The 24,945-nt window shown below is 38.3% G+C and overlaps 1 protein-coding gene across 2 annotated transcripts in view; it reads right to left on the bottom strand.

Moving 5' to 3' along the window:
* The window catches only part of LOC136876130 (protein shuttle craft), a 180,885-nt gene that overhangs the window by 44,670 nt on the left and 111,270 nt on the right, over positions 1-24,945 (bottom strand). For both annotated transcript variants that reach the window (XM_067149824.2, XM_067149825.2), the window contains exons 9-12: positions 11,419-11,649; positions 3,452-3,636; positions 3,093-3,291; positions 2,859-3,011 (exon numbers count right to left, since the gene is read on the bottom strand). In XM_067149824.2, the coding sequence (XP_067005925.2) occupies positions 2,859-3,011; positions 3,093-3,291; positions 3,452-3,636; positions 11,419-11,649 (768 nt within the window). The remainder of the gene's footprint in view (positions 1-2,858; positions 3,012-3,092; positions 3,292-3,451; positions 3,637-11,418; positions 11,650-24,945) is intronic.

Raw genomic sequence — 24,945 nt, 5'->3', positions numbered from 1 at the left:
CAGAAAAAGATCTAATTATGAGATTTACACCCTCTCTCAACAACACACTATAATGGGTGTGATAGAATCCAACAGACTGCGCTGGGCTGGACATGTACTGAGGATGCAGGATAACAGAGCACCAGTAGATCTATATAAGGGATCTCTTAATGTGGAAAGACCTTCAGGAAGACCCAGAAGCACCTGGAAGGAGGAGATCAACAAGGTATGCTGGATCCTCCAAACTGATAACTGGGAAGAGCAGGCTCAAGATCGAAATGGATGCAAGAGGATAGTGAGATCGGCACGGGAACTTCGCCTACGGAGTGAGTGAGTGAGTGAGTGTATATTTAACCACATAGTCCCCCAGTATGGCGAACATCTTTTCCCTCGGTACCCTGACATATGCTTTCTCTAGATCTACGAAACATAAACATAACTGTCTATTCCTTTCGTAGCATTTTTCAATTACCTGGTGCCGAAAATCTGATCCTGACAGCCCCTCTGTGGTCTGAAACCACACTGGTTTTCATCCAACTTCTTCTCAACCACTGATCGCACCCTCCCTTCCAAGATGCCAGTGAATACTTTGCCTGGTATATTAATCAATGAGATACCTCAATTGTTGTTGCAATCCTTCCTGTTCCCTTGCTTATAGATAGGTGCAATTACTGCTTTTGTCCAATCTAAAGGAACCTTACCAACACTCCATGCTAATCTTATTACTCTATGAAGCCATTCCATCCCTGCCTTCCCACTATACTTCACCATTTCAGGTCTAATTTCATCTATTCCTGCTGCTTTATTACAGTGGAGTTACTTAACATCCTTTCCACCTCCTCAAGTGTCCAAATTAAAATTTAAATATAAAACTGTTTATTATATGATAAGTCTTCATTGCACCCATTACATCAGAGTTAAATGTTTAGCTTTACTAATGGTAGTATTGGAGAAGTCTTCCTCGTAAACAATCAAGATTTTCTTCTGAAGACGCAGAGCAAAGTTCTCTGCAAAACATAAGGAATTTCACCTTATTTTCTTGACACGGCAAAAGCCCAAAAACTTATCATGTCTACAATTACGGGCTGTGAAAGCATCAATCTAAACATTGACTAATGATGGTTACCTAGTTGTACTTCCTCTTAAAACAACGATCACTGCCAGTCCATCACCTCGTGCAGTGTCGTGCGTGCATGTGCGCATGAGGTCGCAAATCCGTAGGACACTTCACAGCGACGGTGGTAACCCGGCGTTACAGGATCATGAACGAGCAGTAGAAAACTAGAAGTTCAGAATACACTGTTCTGTCTTGTTTGTGGTAATAACAATAAAATAGCTCAATTTAACAGTTAATGTTTACCTGTCTAATATTGTCAATGCACTGAGGGGAATGATCTGAAATTTTATAGTATTCGTTTATTGCATAGTATTCCCCACTGGGCTAGTCATTCCTGCCACACGCCTGACTAAAATTTCTGGGGAGAACACCGAAACTGATATAAAAATTAACATATGGACACAGTATCTGAGAACCAACTTATTTTGCCCGCAGCTTTCCAGATTCTAAACTTTGATTAAACAGATAAATACACATAATTTCTTTAGCATTTACTGTGCCAGTGAGTGAATAATAAAAGCTCCAGCAAGGTAGACTGATCAGATGAGAGAGTTGGCTGGGAGGTCTCTACATCAAACGACCCATCTAGCGCAGGATAGAAGAGCATGGCAAAAAACTCTGCAACCACCGTCAAGCCATAACACCCTGTGAAGGGTACATGGAGAGATCTACAATATATTTTCGAGGTGGTTGTCTTTTCATTGATTAATTCATGTGTTGCTACCCTACTGACTTTTGTGATATGCACATACAACACCAGCTCAATTCAATACTTTGACATTAAATAAAGAATAAAAAACTAGTCTTATAGGTGAGTTAATATGGCAATAACATGTTCAATGATTTTTTAAATGGTTTGAATGTACACCTTGGTCCATAGTTTTAATAAGATGACTGTACTAGGGGTCTTGCACCAGCAATGCCCCCTTCTACAACAAGAGCATCTAGACAACAACTGTACAAGTTGACCAAATGCAAACAACTATTCTATAAGAAAATCTGTCATGGTTTTTTTAGATAGTGCAGGGAGCTAAAATAATTATTTTACTTTATTTATTTATTTAGCATATGACATTATATGAAGCACTTAAACTTAGGAAATGAACAATATTATGAAGTAAGTAAATAATATTAGGAAAACACAGTTCATGACATTAATAACATTACGGTATTGTAGAAAATAAGTTTAAACTTAATATTTGTTATGATATTTTTCTCAACGCACAAAAGTGCTATTGAACAATATTCCCTAATCAGTGTAACCTTCAATCAGTCCGGCACTTTGGCTGAATGGTCTTTGGTTCAGGGGGTCCTGGGTTTGATTCCCGTCTGGGCTAGGGATTTTAATTACATCTGATTAATTCTTTGGCTCAGCAATGGGTGTTTGTGTTTGTCCCAACACTCTCCTCTACATAATAAGACAACACACCACACTACCAACCACCACAGAAACGTGCAATAGTGATTACATCCCTTCATAGAGGGTTGGCAGGAAAGGCACCCAGCCATAAAAAAGGGCCAAATTCACATGATCGACACAGTTGTACCCGTGATCCCACAGGTATGGGATAAGTGGTAGATGAATCTTCAATTAGTTTTATCTATGGATGTACTGTATAAACAAAATAATAAAATGGAAAAACAACAGGATTGAAAGGATGCAACATAAATGGATTTCAAGTTCCACATGAAGGACCAAATATTCTATTAAGAAAATTTTAAATTCTTAGCAGTTTTCTCTCCTTTTCAACAGATTTCTTACCTTATCTCTGGATGCTGTAGCAACAACATTGCGTTTTGGTTCTTTATCGTAAGCCTGAGATTCGCAGCCAAAGTGTTCACAGTACTCGTGGATGAAATGCCTCTTATCTCGATTCATAGAATCGAAAGAAAAACTGCGACTCTTTTGTTTTGACTGGAAGTAGAAAGAATCAAGTTTAATATAATTAACAGTACAATGTTATAAAGTCTCAGCAGATTTATTATGAGAACTTACTTGTTTGGCCAGCTGAACCAGCTCAGTCAGTTTTTCATGCACCATGTTGCAGAAATGAGGGTCTTTCTTTGCCCACTGACGCATAAAATCAGAGTAGCGAGGTGTTAACTTAGAACTAAGGTCTGGGTTACGGATCTGAAGACCAATTGCCACCCGTCTATTGCGCTCTATCAATTTGCATTCGTCATTGCAATCCAACCTGCAAAGTAATTTATAGAGTTACAACAATGTTAAAGATAATGCTAAATTTATCCATTCAAAAATCCCCAAGGTACAAGAAATATTAGCAGCAGATAACATCTGTTAACGTAAACAGTAGTAATGTAAGTTACACTACAAATAATACTAAGGCCACTAACGTTTTTAGACTCATTGCACGAGCATTCTGAATTCCTTTTAGATCACTGATATCCACAGAATGTCCCATCTGCATGTCTGCCATTCTTGATGCAAGAAGAGCTGTAGCAATTCGTTGATATTCTTTGGCATTGTCGGAACATGTCTTGCTTAGAGACCGGTGTCCACATTCACAAGTTACTTTCACCTAAAATATAAGAGATAATCAGTAAACTGATGACCAATGTTAAGCTATTAAAAAAAAAAAAAAACACATCACCAAAGCTAACAAAAATAATTTGAAATTTATTTGGAAGCTTGCCTATATTACTGTAAGTGAAAAATAAAAATGTACTTCCATATAAAACAAAATATCTACCAAGAAAACAGTGCAACCATGGGTTTTATATTAAAACCACTTGCAGTTATTCACAAAAAGGTGTTCTGAAACATGAGAATACATATTTATATATATGCGTAAAATAATTAGTCAAATCTGAAGCAAGAGGATCCCTTATTTCCATTAAATAAAAACATCAAGAGTAGGATGCGGGCAATCTGTTACTACTCACAAGATTGTGGATTCATCTGTGGCCAATACTGGTGGATTTTAAAAAAGAAAAGGAATACATAAAAATAAAGTAAAAATCCACAGCCTTTCTCCAGTCATTCGACTGAGTCAGGAATGAATGAATGAATGAATGAATGAATGAATGAATGAATGAATGAATGCCCCATCTAGCAGCGACGACAGGAATTGTGCTGGTTGCCAAAGCTTCTCGCACTCCTCTGGGGCAATGATTAATGACTGACAGGTGAAATGAAATGATATTGGAGAGTACTGCAGGAATGAAAGATGACAGGGCAAACTGGAGTGCCCAGAGAAAAACCTGTCCTGCCTCTGCTTTGTCCGGCACAAATCTCACATGGAGTGACCGGGATTTGATAACATGTTATACTGTTTGCATACAAAGGAATCCCAGTGAACACAATAGGGGACAAGGGAAGGAGGAGAAACCTCCACAGAAGAGGCAAACCATTAAGAGCCCTGGTCTGCCAAGAAAACTGTTATCCAGCCAGATGGCCAGAAGATACTGTAGGGTCATGAGGTCAGCGCGATTATATCTGCAACAGTATTACTGACTTTCTCGACTGGGTCTGATGCCTCTTTTATCAAACAGGTCCTTGGATAAGTTGTAAATAAAAATCACCAAAGGCATCAGCCCTATGAGTTGCATTCTGACAGATGAGATCATTTATTTTTAATATAAAAGAAGAAGCTGACAAAACAACCTGAATCTGCTGTGATATGATATGACAGTCCTGAGAACCACATTATCACAAAGAAAATCCTGCCCAAAGTAGGAAGGGTATATTATTCTTAGGCTGGGAAAGCTCTTTTCAATCCCATCATTCTCCCTTTCTTCTTAAGATTTTTTACCTTCCACCATGGTGGCCTACTCGCTAGTGAGGGTAATATTGTAGTCAAATGATTTCAGTGCATACCAATGCCTGCTCTACCTCTCTATGATTCAGCTACTGCTCATAAAGCACATGTGTACCCAATTCCTGACACAAAAACTGACTGCCATCTTTTATGGAAGTATTAGCAGCAAACTTCGTATACTTTGATCCATGTAATAAATCATTCCTTATTTGCTAAAAATATTTCTTGTCTTACTCTCTAATATACATTTGTCTGATACACACTTTGTCTATAAACTTGTGTTTTGCCATAATGTCAGGAAAGTGACTAGCAGCATAAAGGGTAATTCCGACTCATTCTGAAAGAAACATACCCTCCTACTGGCAGAGTGTAGATAAATTTCTGTATATTAATTAGCCAAGAAATCTGATAATATGCACCTTCCTTTTAGTTGTGCTTGTACTCGGGGACTTAATTTTCAGCCAAACTTTTTGTGTCGAAAGTGTACATAACTGTTAGGGGCTGTGGTGAATAATATGAATCTTTGCAGATTCTTAAAAGTTGTAAAACACAGGACTTTTCATACTTAAAACTCTCTCCCAGGCTATAATCTGCAACAGTTTCATCAAAACAATACTGTATTGGTCAGTTTCTAGCCTTCCCTTGATAAATACCGTATTTACTCACGCATTAGACCCCCCCCCTTTTTTTTGCTATTTGTTTTACGTCGCACCGACACAGATAGGTCTTACGGCGACGATGGGACAAGAAAGGCTTAGGAGTGGGAAGGAAGCGGCCGTGGCCTTAATTAAGGTACAACCCCAGCATTTGCCTGGTGTGAAAATGGGAAACCACGGAAACCCATTTTCAGGGCTGCCGACAGTAGGGTTTGAACCTACTATCTCCCGAATACTGGATACTGGCCACACTTAAGCGACCCCCCCTTTTTTGTCCTACATTTACAGCCAAGAAAAGTAAGGGGGTCCAATATGTGATAACCTCAAATTTTTTGAAGTGAACATATGACTTCTAGGCTATAAAGAGCTAAAAATTGTACATGTTAACATTCAACACTATTCTTTAACAAATGAATGTATTCTGAGTTCAGGCTATTTTTGTTGGAAGGCAGCATTTCTAAATTTAAAAAGAATAAATGATGAATACATGACTTTTAGGTCTGCATATAAAGTAAATATAGTCAGTTTTAGTTACTCTTCCATCACGTCATTTGTTTCATCTCATCAACTCCTCTGATGAGATTGACGTTGGGAAGGGCATGCGGTCGTAAAAACTTGCTACGAAAATTTGTCTCAATACTTGACCCCGTCGAGAAAAGGGATAAGGGTATCGTATTATGCAATACAAAAGAATGGAAGTCATTTGTGTCTGTCAGTTAAGCAGTAGGCCAACCACACAGTAAACCTGGTCATTGCTTTAATTTGAATTATCGTCGTCTTGTGCCGCTAACTTCCTTCCTACCGGCGTGTCATCATTCCAAATGACATCATCTTCATGGCAATCGTGAGTATTCGATATCCCGTCTTTTTGCAACTTAAAAAACAGGTTCGTTCCTGAATATAAAGTCCAAACAGTGAGAATCTATTCACAAATGGTTTCTGGAGATGGTCTCTGTTATTCCCAGTTGGTGTATGTGTAGCAGAAGCCACCCCTTCTGAATAAAGCCATGCTGTAAAAAGCGTGCCAACCCACCAGCTGATAACTAGCATATGTTATAAGTAGAGCCCAGATTTCTATGTGCTGTGTATCGGATCACTGTACCAATTCAGAAACCAAACGGAATCAAATGAATCGATTCAGTAAAATTCTCTCTCCATCTCTCAATAATAGACATATAAAGTGGAAAGACGGTCCCAAATTCTGCAAACTAACATTCATAAAAGTCACTATCATGCAACTTTAACATCATATATTCTCCAAAGTCAGAAGAGAAGTCATATTATGCAATGTGAAGCCCAGATATTCGCTATTAAATTCAAAACCTGCAAAATATGTGTTATGCATGAGTTTTCACCTAAACTGACCAAAACATGCAAATGTGCACGGAAAAAGAATAGTTATTTGGAATTGTTAAGTCATAAAAAAATATTCGCAAAGTTTGAGAAATGTAACCGGCACACTTAAAAACATGCATTTGCATGGAAATCCGGGCTCTAGTTATAAGCTGTACTTCCGAATGTAATACATAGTGACTGGAAGCATTCTTTTTTTTTTTTTTTGCTGCTTTATGTCGCACCGACACAGATAGGTCTTATGGCAACGATGGGACAGGAAAGGGCTAGGGGTGGGAAGGAAGCGGCCATGGCCTTAATTAAGGTACAGCCCCAGCATTTGCCTGGTGTGAAAATGGGAAACCACGGAAAACCATTTTCAAGGCTGCTGACAGTGGGGTTCAAACCTACTATCTCCCAAATACTGGATACTGGCCGCACTTAAGTGACTGCGGCTATCAAGCTCGGTGGAAGCATTCTTTGGATAAATGCAGCTATTGAAAGCCAGACCTTTATTTCTAAGTATATTTGATGCTTGTACTCTTTTATCACATCAGGATTTACCTAAACAGCTGTAATAGAGATAAGAGAGACCGCATTGTTTAGGTTATGTATGCTACTACCAGTAAGTGCCTGGCTAGAGTCGAAGTTCCACGGTGGAGAGAATAAATACAAATAACAGGAAAGCTTGTCGCATTTATGGACATGCATTTTATTATTATAACATTTAATCATGCATGTTCGTTGCCTCCATATTTTTTATAAATGCATAACAACAGGAGTCTCCAAAAATCATAAAAGTAGTTAGTGGGGACATAAAATCAATACTATTATTATTATTATTTAGGTACGTTGGCAAGTTCGATTGTTTTTATAATGTTTTAAACCTACTTGTCTTCAAAGATTACACAGGCTATACTGGCCCAAGTTACGAGATATTAAACGATCACTTTGTTAATGATTTCCCCTGCTATATTAATAGCAACAACTGTGAATATTTCTTAACTAACGTAAACTCGTTTCCTCATCCTGAGGTGGTGCAGCCCCCAATGAAGGGGAGCTGGATGTACTATTTTTACTGCATATCAACTTTCCTGCCATTCTTAAATCTCTGGCAATATGGTACTGGGAATCAAACTCAGGCCCCCGAGAACGGCAGCTTACTGTGCTAACCATTATGCTGGTGGACATTCTTAACTACAGAAACCAGACATATAGCACGACTGATGCATGCCTTAACTGCATAGGTTGGACACAAAAACTACTCATCTATTTGTACGACGTCATCAGAGCTGCAGTAGGCCTACGCTACGGAGGCGACATTTCTTAACTACGAAACACAGATGTACAGCATGACCGACACGTGTTTTCATTGCGTGGGTCATATGGACGAAACTATTCACAAATTTGTGCTATCATCAGAGCTGCAGTAAAGCTTGTACCGCTTTGAAGCGGAATCGTTGTTCTTCTCTGATGAATTACGTTGGGGGGGTCTTGTATGCAAGAATTATTTTTATTTTCTTTGTCCCAAAAAGCCAGGGGTGGGGTCTAATACACGAGTAAAAACGGTACTGAACAAAGAGAAGGGTAGCTACATCAAATAACACTTAGCTTTGTCCTAAGGAGGAAGATTACTATGCTAACACTTTCTACACAAAGCCCATTTGCATTCTTATCAATATGGCCATACTGTATGAACGAAACACACGTCTATTACATTGTTGCCATTCAAGAATTTCTTAATGTAACAGAATGTAAGGTATTTAGTTCACTCGGATATCAAGCTTGGTTAATTTGCTTCCAGCAGAGCTCATTAGGTTCATATATATCAATTTTTACAATACTTTTATTGATTTTAAAACAAAAACTTCAGTCAGCTGTTGTAGCAAACTTATACAATGGCTAACACTGGTGATTTGTATTTCTGGATCCTTCCACATTTTGTTTGTTTTATCATGAAAGGTTCAAATAATTAGAGCTTCTTCGATGTAGTAATATAGCCTCAAATGTTTCATATGATGATAAACCAGAAATTCAGGCATCTAATATGCAGTTACAATTGAAGGAATGATACACAGCTTGATATGTCTGGGTAAGAAAAAGAGAATGGAAGAAACCTGGAGGAACAGCTAACTACCAGTATGTATGCAAGATATGAAGTTTGGACTGTGTTTTTCAGTAGAGCTGCTTTATTTTCAGGTCCATAAAACTCTGAGCTGTCCCAGTGGACTAGGGATGGTGAGCTAAAGCTGTGCAATGAACAAGTCTGAGATCATTCCATCTCCACTTCAACTACCCAGCTCGTTTGGTCAGAGAATGAGTCTGCTGCTAGAACGAAAAAAAAAAAAAAAACTCATAAATGAATGAATACGTACGACGCTGTAATTGGTCGTAATTTATAATATTATTATGTTCAATATATTTTAATTATAGTTTATTTGATGCTAAATTATCTTTTATTAAGTGTTAAACATGACTAGTATATGGTTCCTCTGTAAATATGTAGTATAAAATTGTATAACCTCAAATACGTATTGTTTAACCTCAAAATCTATAGTCGATAGCGGTAGAAAATTCCATAATGTCGTATATTAGACTTATTGTACTATATTTGGTGTATATGAAGGGTTCTGGAAACTTACTGTAAAGTTTTATTATCCAGATACATGTAGAGACATTACGAATGTTGTAGATATTTCCATGTACATTTTTAAATATTGAAAGAACATTCGAGTACCCATTCGAATAGCTGGTCGATTGATGTTTCGAGTGTGTTTTATTAGAGTGTTGTCTAGATGGATGATCAAACAGTATTAATATTGAGCTGTCAAGTCAGTGAGATCATTGGACTCGAGTGAGTGAGTGAGTAAGTGAGTGAGGCGGGGAATTCAAGAGAGAGTATGTTATAGTGCGCGCGTCAGTGTTGTTGATTTAAAGATAAAAATTTCATTGTTCCGTATTGAAATTATTGATGTTAAAAATTAAATAACTGGAGGTTCAACCTATTCAATACTCAAAAGAAAGAAACGTAGCAATCACATTTCTATTTAAATGGGACCGGTTTCGACCTTAGTCTAGGTCATCATCAGCCATAAAAAACATGTAAAATGTTTAAGAATGTTGGAGGTCAGTTTTTCACTGTTAGGCACAAAGACACGACATCACATTCTGTTCTGCACAAAGTCACAACATTAACAATCAACTTGCGAAGATCAAAAAGGCTTGAATTCGCAGACGAACAGATCTGTAGATGAAAGCCGCCAGCTCCCGGTGACTACGTGGCACACTCAAGGTCACGCGCTGCGGCCAAACACCAAAGCAGAGTGGAGAACGTTTCGAAGGTACAGAACCTGTCACGGCTGCGGGAAGCCAAGTACGTATATAAAAATGTACGATGCCAATTAGTATAACCGAACGAGCACCCGTACTCCAGCTAAGATCTTGGTAAACAGTGTTGTTGATATCTGTACTTGTCAGAATTGACTTCAGGGTACTCCGCTATTGAGTGCTGTGTATAGTGTCATTTCCTACTGTGTATAGTTGTGTGTTGTGATGTACAGTGTAAATAAAGTAATTTATACAAGGAAGTGAACGTGTTCTCGTGTGATATTTATTTACGTCAAATAAAATCGCATCGTAGAACGATAACAGACTTGAACCCGACTCATTGTTGCTGAGTCGAAATGGGCAATATTTGAACAGCAAGCAATATGAGTCAACCTAAACTCGATAAGAATCGTCGCCATAAGGCCTATCTGTGTCGGTGCGACATAAAGCCCCTAGAAAAAAAAAAAAAAAAAAAAACAAACAAACAAACAAAACAAAAAAAACTCGATAAGAGGGTCGGTATACCAGACCACTCAACGGGAAAGTCACCTGGAGAGTGATCAAACTGAGCGTCATTGCCTTGTTTTTGCTTCAAGTGTGTGCGTTACAAGTGTTACGTGCAGTGGCTGTATAAGAAGGATGTGTGAACAAACATTTGTTGAACAGAGTGCTCGACAGGAAGCTCTAATCAAGTCTAGACTGAGCTGGACCCATTTCTAAACAAATGAGTTTGAGCAGGTCTGCATGTCATTTTGCACAGCTTCAGCATGAGCCTGCCCCTTACTTGGAGGCGCTGGGTTTACCAGTTCAGGGATTTTCCTTGTGTTGTGTTCACTACTACTAGAACAATATTTAGAGAATAAACTTATAAAAATTGAAATTAATTTAGATGTTCTTTGTATATATCTGGCAAAGAAAAAAAAAATCAAATAAAAAAAATTCTAAAGTTTTGTAAAAATTCTGATATTTCATAACAAAAAAATTAATTACAAGAGGAGATAAGACTTCACTATCATAGGTAAGTGATGTGATATTATGTTACTTGTTGAATGTTTTTATTAAAAAATCACAAATGCTAAAAAGGGTCATCCTGCAGGGAGGAAAAAGTACCAGAGGCTCCATGTAAAATGTGTTAAAAAACAGCATAGAAAGTTCTGTTGAGAAATATCTAGCAAAAGAAAATTACCAATCATTAGCTACAATGGATCTATCAGAAATAGAAACTTACCATTTCTTTGCATGGAGTGTCTGGACAGGGTCCATCATGACATGGTGCAGCACAAGCATGGCCACACAATGATCTAGGAGTTGTACAAGGCTGGATGCATGAGCGCCCATCTTTGACACAAGGGCCTTTGTGACAAGGAAGAATGCAACGATGTCTTCCACACGGTAGTGGGGCATTACAGGGCATACCACATGAAATTTCTGTTTGGTGACAAGGCACACTTTTCCGCAGCTGAAACATTAGAATTACACTTAAGCTATGGCGAGACAACTGAAAACAAAGATTTTCCATCAAGAGTTTGTGAGAAAGGGGAATACCACATTTTCTTGCTTGTGCATGCCATTCAATCTACATTTCAGCACAGGAAAATTAACAACATTAAATCTTTGAATTGCTATTCATCTATTACCATATACAAATTATATGCTGTAGTTAACAGTGGACATAAAAAATATATTTTTTCCAAAACAGATTAGATGTGGTTGTTTACTTCAATAAGAAAGAAACAAGAAACAAATAATTATGAAGTGCTTACAACAGACTTTGCTTTTGCCCAGGAGTATAGTAGTACTGCAGCCTCCGTGGCTCAGAAGGCAGCGCGTCAGCCTCTCACCGCTGGATACCGTGGTTCAAATCCCGGTCACTCCATGTGAGATTTGTGCTGGACAAAGCGGAGGTGGGACAGGTTTTTCTCCGGGTACTCCGGTTTTCCCTGTCAACTTTCATTCCAGCAACACTCTCCATTATCATTTCATAGCATATATCATTCATTAATAATCACTTTGGGAGTGGCGACCCCATCATACTAATAGCCTATATCTGCTTCATTCATTACATCCCTGACCCGGTCAATGACTGGAAAACAGGTTGTAGGTTTTCATTTATAGTAGTACTAAACTGATGGTTCCATTATATGCTCATATTTCAGCCACAATGCATAATTCTGACTTTAATACTGAGCAGATTACCTGCCTTTTTGCTTTGTCACCATTCTGAAAGCCTTTGTCACCATTTTGAAAGATTCTCTGGACATGATAATTGTTTAAATTTTGCAACCAGGTGCCACAATCTCTGATGGTAATTGGAGTACATGCGCCTTGATCATCAATGTGATGAACAGACTAACCTTTATCCAATCATGCACAGTCCAGTAGTGTCAATGATTTTATACCCACATCTTGCACTACTGGAGCGCAGTCATTTCAGTGAGGTACAACTGGGTCTTTGATGCCACTTCATTTTAGGGTTCTGTATTGACTTTTAACGTAAATCAATTTTATTCCTTGACAGAATATAACACTCTGGGTTCCACCGCTTTAATGCTTCTGAACAGGTGGAACCTAAAGTCTTATATTCTGTCAAGGAATAAAATTGAACTGAGTGCTGTGAAAAATTGCCCTGGTCATCAATGTTGTACCTTTGGGCAGTTTCTTGAACAGTAATCGCTCTGAACAGTGTGCGACAACCTCAGTATGCCTTTGGCATCAATGAGCTGTTCTAACAGCAAATATATAAACATCTTTCCCAAAAAAATACAGAAAGGAAGAATATATCGTCATCATAATCATCATCATAGGCATTCACTTGATGCTGAGTATAACTATTAATTGTTTTCTGAGTACCCACTGTTGCTGAATATAGGATTTTATAAGGTTAAACAGACCAATTCAAGAATCACAACCTCTGTTGCAATCATCAAATCTACTAAAACTCCTTGCTGTTGCTGTAGAACCTGCTGGTCAGCTCTTTTCTGATTTTGCTACACTATCTTTTATCAGACTCGTGCCTTCGTCGCTGTTCTTCAAAATATTGTGAGCCCCCATGGATAATATATCGGCACCTCAAACAATTGGATGCTACATCCTCCCAATGGCTGATCTGGCACCTTATCATATTATACGACTTAAGAACATCATATAATTTTTACTGCTTTGTCCATCATTCAGTTAACCTCTTCATTCTGGTGAAACAAGAGCAGACGCATGGCCTAGAGTAAGAGTGCCTAGGGTGTGCTGGCCCTGCCTGTTGTATGGGATACTTTCCACTCTCTTGCTTGCATTTGTTCATGTTAAGACACCACAGTTTTCTTATTTAAAAAAAAATCTAGTTCAGTGAAATTCTTTGTGTGTATTTTAAGCCATTTTTGATCATGCAAAGCTTGCTATCCTTTTTTTAGATCTGTAGCTTTAAACACAACAATGGCAGAGTTAAATCTTTCCCATCTTTATTTTCTTTAAAAGCACTACCCAATATGAGGATAAGAGCTTCATCCAAAGTATACAGTTTCTTATGTATTATGAAAAACCATACTACAATGTGTTGAAGCTACCTATAGAAGCGCTAACACGTTGGCAGTGAACAGCATATATGCGGCAAATGACAAGCACGAAGGTCACTCGAATCTTTACCTTTTAACTGGTTGCCCCTGACATCTGGTACTCTACTAGTAACTATAGACTCATAAGACAACCAGTAGGAATCGTGAAGGTTGAATTTCTCCAGTAATTTACTAAAGCGAAGCACACAACTGCTACAGCAGTCCACCACAGTGAAAAGGTTAAGAATACATCACGTGCTTTGGAAGGCAAGTGCTAGGCATGCAGGCGATGTGGCTGTTCCATCAAAGTTGAGATTTAATAATCATAGCTTCAGTGCTAGTAGTAGACTTCTCCCAAGATTTCTATGTTTGTTTGACAGTCTTGTCATTTAACACCAAGTATTCTGTTAAAACAGCCATGTACATCTTAAAATAGTTCCATAATACATACCATAGACAGCAAAGATCTACACTGTTGCTGAAGATGTTTTTTTTAATATATAACTTTTCCATAGAACAACTCACTACTTTAAATATCGGGCTTTTGTTTTCTGTACTGAGAGTGTATTTCAGTTTTCATTTTACTAATTCAATTAACCCATTGAACTGCAATTTTTCTTGAAAATAAATATATATTGATTGCAATTTAATCTGGCTTTAAAGAGAACACTTTTGCTACAGCAAGTCAACACACTGAAACACAGTTCACATTCTAACAATAGTTCAACACAGTATGCTAGATCTTAAAACACTCATATACATGCATTGCCACCTTACACTTATCACATTCATAGCGGGGTTCACCCCTGTTCTTTCCCTTGGGATTTTTACCTCTGCAGTCATAGCAGACTTCGCAAGAAAAGCCACAGTGAGAAGATGAAGAGATTTGGGGAGAAGGAAAAGGCAACTACCTCAACTAAATAAGTTTAATTGCGCTCATTAGTCAGGCATAACAAAATAATAATAATAATAATAATAATAATAATAATAATAATAATAATAATAATAATAATAATAATAATAATAATAATAATTACAAGACTGACAAACCGCATCAATACCTTCTTTCAGCAGAAGAAAAACTATGGGGCTTGGAGAACTGAACTCTGTGGTAGCAAGAAGATTACACCACATATTATTTGGTACATTGTCTGTTTGTGTACACTTTCAGTCTTCTAGGTTATGCACACGCCCACCTGCGTCCCCATCTTCATTTTCTTCAATAATGTCATATAATTCTTCGGAATTACTAATGCTAACGTCACTTGAAGGTAATTCAGTATCACTTTCATCGGAAAAACAGTCACTGACATCGCTTTCCTAAAAAAAACAAAAAAAACAGTAATATTCGAGCTTCATCCGACTCTGCCATGACGTTGACTTTACCTTCACTAAAGCTTTACGCGGCAATTTACTCTATCATATTTAGACTCTTTGGCGGCGAAATATGTAGCTGAAGGGCAAAGGTAGCTGAAATGGTAGACATGTTGGGATTGCAAAGATATATCAATATGTATCCTTGGAAACCTCAACAAAGCAATAAAGAAGGTGGACGGAAATTTCCGTCATTGCATTTATGGGAACCCGCGGACAATGACGGAAATTTCCGTCATTGCAAGGCAATGGGTTAAAAAGAATTTTTACATGACGATTACTTTTGGATGTATCTTATCAATTGATATCTATAACCACTGTAACATTTCTTAAGTTAAAGATTTCAAGAACGAGTGTCTTTATACGTTCCTCTATGTGGTGTTTTCTGGTTATGTTTTTAATGATACGATATTTCCAGATTAAGTTTTCATAGGACTTTAAGCGTTATGTTTTTGAGTTTTATTAATTTTATATTTTCTTTTTAAAGTTTTCTTTTAAGACACATTTGTGTACTGACTAAAGTGGACCAATTATATATATATATTTTTTTGGTCTGATACATATTGAAAGAAACCTTATAAGTTATTGCTGATATGTTGGACAGCAAGCATTAGTCTTAGGAAATTAAAGAGACTGGGACTATTCTGATCATGCAAGGGGCAGTACTTCAATTTATTAATGCCCTTTAAATTAATTAATTAATTTAATTAATGTTCTTTAATTCCAGAGATCCTTACATACTAGATATAAGTGAACCAACAGAAGAAGGCCTCAACTCATTGAAAAGGCTTCATCTAACACCAGATGACAGGAAAGAGAACCAAGTTGAGAGAAGTCTAATTTAATAAGTGGTGTGTCCTCCCACAGAAAGGGAAAGGAGTTATCCTTTTTCATCAACACCCACCAGCTAACCAGTGAGTTAGCCATCTTCAAGGATTACCTTGTAGCAAATGGTATGATGATTTGAAAACGACAGGTAACATAGCAGCCATACGAGCTATTCCAAGAAGGACCATGGACAATAACTGTTGTCGGCACTGTCCCAACGAGGTAGTAATGCTTGCTCACATCCTTGGTTACTGCTCTCATGTGAAGCCCTACGAAATACAAGGCATCATTACATACCATTGCTCAAGCGTTAAGGAATTCAGGTTTGACAGTCTTCGAGAAAGTTAACGATTTCTCTCTTACAAGCATCATGAAGAAAAGTAAGCAACATATAAACCAATCATCCCACTCTATCAATGAAAGTACCAGCTGGATGATATCAACGTCATTGGATTAATTATGAGACCACGATATGAAAGGCTTAAATATGACCCGTACCCAAATTTTAGGAGCAATATTTCAGTAATAAAAAATGCGGGTGGTATTCATGATTATACAGTACTTCTCAATATTGCTGCGCAAAAATGTATCTTGAAATTAATGTTGATTGATTTGTGTTAAATTTGCAGTGCACTGTGTGCCCAAACATATAAATTTCATCATGTTTCAAAATTCTGTCTCCTGAAAATGAAAATTTTTCCCAAAAATAGTCCATTCTATCACCTGGGGCAAGGATATTTTTCATTTTGTCTCTGCATGCTTTTGTTCAGTGCATTCAATGTTTGGAATATGCTGAGAAGGAAATAAAATTTGTTGCACCAACAATCATCTCTAAGGAAATTGGCATATTCACTTTCTTCAGACAAAAAAAGGATAGGAGAAGTTGTTCTTTAACTTCATAAAATCTTGACAGTATATACATGAATGCGAGACAGCTGCCTTGCTTCTATGTGAATAAGCAGCTGAGTGTATTTAGAATCCATTGGAGAATATAGACCTGAAAATAATGTTTTTAGTGGCCTTGCTTTTATGTAATTAACTAACCATTTTATCACTCAGGAAAGTGATTTTGAAACCAGTTCTTCTCTATGGAGAAAATGATGTATGAAAATTAATTCTGGGTTCTTTTGCTTTGGAAAGGCCAATGATCATTTTACAGAACCCAACACAGACCATCTGTTGAAATACATCATCATCACCATTAGAGGAAGAATGGGTCTCTAACCATCCTGAACCAGTATGGGAAGAAGTCAAAATGGAAAGAAGAAAAACAGTTGTAATTGCCAAGATCACTGTTGTGAGAATGATCTTACTGCAACTAAGCTCATGATTCTTTGGATACACTAAAATCGTTAGAATTATTGCTTGGATTTTGAAATTCAGGCAGTGTAATCATAGGGATTATGTATCTAAAGAAATTGGTAGTGAAGAATTTCTCTATGCTGAGAAGAAGCTGTTCTTCCTTATCCAGAGTGAAACTCTTTATGAAGAAGAAAGAAAGGAGCAATTGAAGAATCTGCAGGTGTTCACAGATAACGAAGGAATTCTTCGCATGAAATCAAGAGTTGTTGATTCTGATGACACTCCAGAATATACCTATCCAATTGTACTTCCATCAAGACATGTAATGGTTGAAAGGATGATTGAACAGTTTCATTATTTTCATAATCATGCTGGGACACATACGCTACTTGCTTTGTTGCGCCAAAGGGTTTGGATTCTTAAAGGAAGAAGAACGGTGGCAGCAGTTGTTCGGAGATGTGTGATCTGTCGTCGTAACTCTGCTAAAGCTTTGGAAGGACCTTTCCCTCCATTACCAGAGGATCAAATTAAGGCATCGAGTACTTTCCAGATCAGTGGTACAGACCCAGCAGGCCCTGTATTACTACGAGGTGCAGAAAAGGGATGGATTGTTATTTTCACTTATGCGGTTTATCGGGCTGTGCATCTAGAGTTGATCACTTCACTTAGTACAGTAGCTTATGTCCAAGCTCAACGCAGATTTGTAGCAAGAAGAGGAAGAGTGAATACCATTTATTCTGACAATGGGACGAATTTCACAGGACTGCGTAGGGCGCTGGAACAATTGGACTGGACTGAAATAGAGAAGACTTCTGAAAATTACCTGGAAGCTGAACCCTCCCACGGCAGCCTGGTGGGGAGGATTCTGGGAAAGACTTATTCGGATTTTAAAGGATTTGCTATGCCGTAATTTGGGCAAGGCTTGCCCAAATTATGAAGAAATGTGCACTCTTTTGTGCGATTGTGAGAATTTGATGAACCACCGACCTCTAACTTATGTTTCTGAAGAAGATGAACTGAAGCCACTACGCCCTTCCATGTTCCTACAGAATCTAGAGGGTAATGATGTAACCGACTTGGACCAAGTTCAATCTTGCAGTTTGAACGACAGATGGCATTATCTACAAGCTGTTCGAGAGAGCCTTAGAAAGCGCTTCAAAAAGGAATACTTGGGATTTCTTCAATCACAGAGCCAAAAGCAACGGGGATCCCTCCAAGTTGGAGACATCGTGTTGGTGGGAAGCGACGACAAGAAGCGAATCAACTGGTCCTTAGGAAGAGTGGTGGAACTGTTACCTGGAAGAGACAATGTGACTCGTCTGGGCAGGATTAAGACAGCAACTGGTGTCTTGCTTCGTCCAGTACAAAGACTTTATCCTCTAGAGATAAACTGTCTTGAGAAGGAAGATTTTACCAATGCTTCACAATACCGAACAGGAGAAACAGTAAACAACAAAGATGTTGCCAGTAGTGACTCCAGGAGAGAAAACAGGAGTGAATTCAAGACTTGCTGTAGTAGAGCCGTTCGACCACTCAAGAAACTAGACTTATAGTGGTTCACATCTATGAGTGAAGTGTAAGAGTATAATTTTCAGTTGTCGATGTGTTGCAAAACTGCTTTTGCAAGGTGGGAGAATGTGGAGAACGCGACTTATACCTTTTGCGAATAATCAATTTCCAGCAGAAGAAAGACAGTGTTTTGTTCTACGTTGTTATGTAGTTTCCTTGCTTGAAGTTTTGAAGATGGTGTTGAATTGTATTAATAAAATTGTGTTAAAGTAAATTATTTGTTATTATATAGAACAACCATCATCTAAAGGCTATGCCTTGTCGATACAAACATGTCCAGTATCAGCTGTTCTCTTTAATGTGGTGTAGTTCTTACATCCTATTCTTCTTTGTATATCAGCCAGGAAGGATTTCCAAGCTCTGCATACCATCTACCTTTCCCTCGATGATATTCTTGAGCATGGTGTTGAGTCACGGGATATGTTGTACAAATTTAATTTTCCTCATTTTCATTTTTCTTATTAATTTTCTATTCTCCCTGATTTCTTGTAATACTTGTTCATTTATTTCCCTTCCTTTCCAGCTGGTTCTTGTAATCTTTCTCCCTATCCACATTTCTGCTGCTTCAAGAAGATTCAGTTCTGCTTTTCCTGGCGTTCCAGTTTCGCTTCCATAGAGCAGTGTGTTCCACACCAATGATTTTGTGAAAGCTTTCTTGGTACCCAAGCTGATATGGTTGTTGGTTAGAAGATACAGTATTTCTTAATCAGAAAAACATGTTTTGCCAAAGCTATTCTTCTCTTCACTTCCACCATATACCTGTTATCTTATTTAATAACTTTATAATTTTATATAATATTAATATAATATTAACAGAGTCCATTATTCTCCTAGGTAACCTATCCTCCTCCATGAAATTTTAGGGAGAACTACCAGAGGTAGTAAGAATTTTTGGCACCTTGGGATGGGAAAATGACACAGGAGATAAGCAGAAGAGTGCAGTTAGCTGAAGAGTATTTTATAGAGTGTAAGAGATCTATTATGGAGTAGAAACTTAGGTGACAACCAGAGCAGAGGAAAGTAAAATCCTGGCAAGTGAGATGAAATTCCCAAGAAGTATGCTGGACAAGACAAGACCAAATAAGAAATATAGTAATATGAGAAACACTAGGTGTATGCAGATTAGGAGAGAGACTAGAACAATCAAGACTGAGGTGTATGGGCACGGGGAAAGAGTGGGAGGAACAAGGATCTTGAAGTCGATGCCTGAACTGGAGGTTGGAGGGAAAAGACCTAGAGGTAGATCAAGTAAACGATAGAGAGAACAAACTGAACAAGACCTAAGAAAAAGAATGGCAAACTTTCAAGAATGGTGGACAGGCAGAGATGCAGATCAATGATTCACAATCCTGAAGGTCAAAACTGAACAAGGGGAATAATAATGATGATGATGATGATCATCATCATCCTCCTAAAAATATGTACGTATATGTGTATAACAAACATTACATACATACATTATCATTATAGACTGTTATGCCTTTCAGCGTTCAGTCTGCAAGCCTCTGAGAATTTACTAAATGTCGCCACAATCCTCGATTTGCAACTAGTGTTGTGGCCTCATTTAGTTCTATACCTCTTATCTTTAAATCGTTAGAAACAGAGTCTAACCATCGTCGTCTTGGTCTCCCTCTACTTCTCTTACCCTCCATAACAGAGTCCATTATTCTCCTAGGTAACCTATCCTCCTCCATTCGCCTCACATGACCCCACCACCGAAGCCGGTTTATGCGTACGGCTTCATCCATCGAGTTCATTCCTAAATTAGCCTTTATCTCCTCATTCCGAGTACCCTCCTGCCATTGTTCCCACCTGTTTGTACCAGCAATCATTCTTGCTACTTTCATGTCTGTTACTTCTAACTTATGAATAAGATATCCTGAGTCCACCCAGCTTTCGCTCCCATAAAGCAAAGTTGGTCTGAAAACAGACCGATGTAAAGATAGTTTCGTCTGGGAGCTGACTTCCTTCTTACAGAATACTGCTGATCGCAACTGCGAGCTCACTGCATTAGCTTTACTACACCTTGATTCAATCTCACTTACTATATTACCATCCTGGGAAAACACACAACCTAAATACTTGAAATTATCGACCTGTTCTAGCTTTGTATCACCAATCTGACATTCAATTCTGTTGGATTTCTTACCTACTGACATCAATTTAGTCTTCGAGAGGCTAATTTTCATACCATACTCATTGCACCTATTTTCAAGTTCCAAGATGTTAGACTGCAGGCTTTCGGCACAGTCTGCCATTAAGACCAAGTCGTCAGCATAGGCCAAACTGCTTACTACATTTCCACCTAATTGAATCCCTCCCTGCCATTTTATACCTTTCAGCATATGATCCATGTAAACTACAAACAGCAAAGGTGAAAGATTACAGCCTTGTCTAACTCCTGTAAGTACCCTGAACCAAGAACTCATTCTACCATCAATTCTCACTGAAGCCCAATTGTCAACATAAATGCCTTTGATTGATTTTAATAATCTACCTTTAATTCCATAGTCCCCCAGTATAGCGAACATCTTTTCCCTTGGTACCCTGTCATATGCTTTCTCTAGATCTACGAAACATAAACACAACTGCCTATTCCTCTCATAGCATTTTTCAATTACCTGGCGCATACTGAAAATCTGATCCTGACAGCCTCTCTGTGGTCTGAAACGACACTGGTTTTCATCCAACTTCCTCTCCACGACTGATCGCACCCTCCCTTCCAAGATGCCAGTGAATACTTTGCCTGGTATACTAATCAATGAGATACCTCGATAGTTGTTGCAATCCTTCCTGTTCCCTTGCTTATAGATAGGTGCAATTACTGCTTTTGTCCAATTTGAAGGTACCTTATCAACACTCCACGCTAATTTTACTACTCTATGAAGCCATTTCATCCCTGCCTTCCCACTATACTTCACCATTTCAGGTCTAATTTCATCTATTCCTGCTGCCTTATGACAATGGAGTTTATTTACTATCCTTTCCACTTCCTCAAGCATAATTTCACCAACATCATTTTCCTCCTCCCCATGAGCTTGACTGTTTGCAACACCACCATGATGATTTCCTTTTACATTGAGAAGATGTTCAAAATATTCCCTCCACCTCTCCAGTGATTCCCTGGGATCTGTTATGAGTTCACCTGAATTACTCAAAACACTGTTCATTTCCTTTTTCCCTCCCTTCCTAAGATTCTTTATTACTGTCCAGAAAGGTTTCCCTGCTGCTTGACCTAGCCTTTCCAGGTTATTACCAAAATCTTCCCATGACTTATTTTTGGATTCAACAACTATTTGTTTCGCTCTGTTTCTTTCATCTACGTACAAATCCCTGTCTGCCTCGGCCCTTGTTTGGAGCCATTTCTGATAAGCCTTCTTTTTACGTTTACAGGCTGCTCTCACTTCATCATTCCACCAAGATGTTCGCCTTTTCCCATCTTTACACACAGTTGTTCCTACGCATTCCCTTGCTGTTTCTACTACAGCATCCCTGTATGCCACCCATTCACTTTCTATATCCTGAACCTGCTTACTGTCTACTGTTCGAAACTTCTCACTAATCATATCCATGTACTTCTGTCTAATTTCCTCATCCTGGAGATTTTCTACCCTTATTCGTTTGCAGACAGATTTCACTTTCTCTACCCTAGGCCTAGAGATACTTAGTTCACTACAGATCAGATAATGGTCTGTATCATCGAAAAATCCGCGAAAAACTCGTACATTCCTAAAAGATTTCCTGAATTCAAAGTCTGTTAAGATATAGTCTATTATGGATCTGGTACCCCTAGCCTCCCATGTGTAGCGGTGAATAGCCTTATGCTTGAAGAATGTAATTGTAACAGCTAAACCCATATTAGCACAGAAGTCCAGCAAACGCTTCCCATTCCCATTAGCTTCCATATCTTCCCCACATTTACCAATCACCCTTTTGTATCCTTCAGTTCTATTCCCAACTCTCGCATTGAAATCGCCCATTAGCACTATTCTATCCTTGCTGTTGACCCTGACCACGATGTCACTCAATGCTTCATAAAACTTGTCAACTTCATCCTCATCTGCACCCTCACATGGTGAATACCTGGACACAATTCTTGTCCTAATTCCTCCCACTGACAAATCTACCCACATCATTCGCTCACTTACGTGCCTAACAGAAACTATGTTGCGTGCAATGGTATTCCTGATAAAGAGCCCTACCCCAGACTCTGCCCTTCCCTTTCTAACACCTGTCAAGTACACTTTATAATCTCCTATCTCTTCCTCCTTATCTCCCCTTACCCGAATATCACTTACTCCTAGCACATCCAGATGCATCCTCTTTGCTGACTCAGCCAGTTCTACTTTCTTTCTTCCATAAGCCCCATTAATATTGATAGCTCCCCATCGAATTCCATTTCGTTCGCCAAGTTGTTTCCAAGGAGTCCCTCGCCTGTCAAATGGGAGTGGGACTCCATTACTCCCATAGGTCCGAGGCTTGCTTAAAGTGTTCTGAGCTCGGTAAATTCATGAAGCAGGATGCTGCCCTACTTGCACATAGTCCAAGTGAGGATCTCTCCTCTAACGGGTTATGGACCACCGGTGAATTGTGTAGTCCTGGCTGCCTGAGCACAAGGAGGGCCACGACTCAGAATATGTCTGAGATGCCCACTCCCATTCGATAGCAACTGGTATCCCGACTCTCAGGACCACTTACTAGGCCACTCAGCCGTTGCCCATGGTTCACGAACTAGGACGTGACTACAGTAACCCACAAAACATGAACCATGTGTATAACAAAAATGCTTAAAATATGTACAAAATATGTACTTTTAAAAATGAATACAGAATTAAAAATTGTTGCTATTTATTAAAAAATTGTTCACGATGAATTTCATACGAAGTACACATTTTAGTAAGTCATAATAGCTTATGGTGCAATTCTGAATTTAATAAAAGCATGAAAATAATACTAGTACAATGTACCACAAGCTACTTTACCGTGTTTTAAGGAGGTAAATTTCATAGAAGATCGGAAAGTATGTTTTTATACAGTGAGAACAATATCTCATCACTAGGTCACAGGTTTATACATCAACAATGGATGTGGCTGACAGAAATGACTTTGAGTTCGATATAATGACTGCTTCGAGCTAGATATTACATAAATATAATTTCATAATCCTACCTACAAGATAATTTTAATCATCTTTTGATGAAGTATATTTTATGTAAAAATATGTAGTGTTAGAATTAAATACAATGACCTTAGTAGCCTAATTCAAGAACATTTTAAGTTTCCAGACAGACATGTATTGAGGGGGAGGGGGGAGTAATTACATAAAAATTTGGACTAGTGATTATGCTCCCGAAGTAGCAGAAATATGGAACTTGTTCAACTGTGGTGTTGTCAATTTTGATGTTCATTCTGACAGCTGCTCTGTTCCTCTTTACAATAAAGTTCTAGTCTTTTTGACATTGAACTTCAATTTGCATTTACTAAGGAACCTAGACATAAGATTTAGTATTCTGTTTATTTTTTTCTTGGATTCAGCTAGTACTACAATATTATCTGTAAACCTGATCCTTTTGCCATTAATCACTCTCTTCGTCTTTTACTTCATACTCATGACAGATTCCTCAACGTACAAACTAAACAGACATGAAGAAAGTGGACATCCTTGATCTACACCCTACCTGATTCTTGCTTCCTTGACACATCCATTAATGTTTACCATTGTTGTTTGATCCCTGTAAAAGCTGACAAATTAGTCACCTTTCAAATCCATGGCTATTATATTTGTTGCTTGAAATTTCTTATTCGTTTTCCCTCATGGCTGAGGCAACGTGACTACCACAAGTCAGCCAGCTGGCTGATGATCTTATCCAACCAAAGCCTTCAGTGTAGTTACTTGGAGAGAATTTTGTAAGAGGCTTTCTACCTTGTCAATCTGTCATGTTGGTACTTGTCCTCCTGGTCTGGTTCCTTGCACTTTGCCCCCCATAATAAACTTCTGAAAGTTAGCTTCTCGACACACTATACATCCAGGATAGTGTATAATCCACTGAAAAACTTTGCATGACAGACAAACTTTTATTTGAAGTTGGTTCAGAATTGACGTGTTCATGCGATGAGCTGTCCAAGGAATCCTCAGC

Source organism: Anabrus simplex, chromosome 6 (genome assembly GCF_040414725.1).
Source record: "Anabrus simplex isolate iqAnaSimp1 chromosome 6, ASM4041472v1, whole genome shotgun sequence".
NCBI classification, from domain to species: Eukaryota; Metazoa; Arthropoda; class Insecta; order Orthoptera; family Tettigoniidae; genus Anabrus; species Anabrus simplex.
Note: the sequence above shows the minus strand (reverse complement) of the source record. Positions and strands in the feature narration are given on the sequence as shown.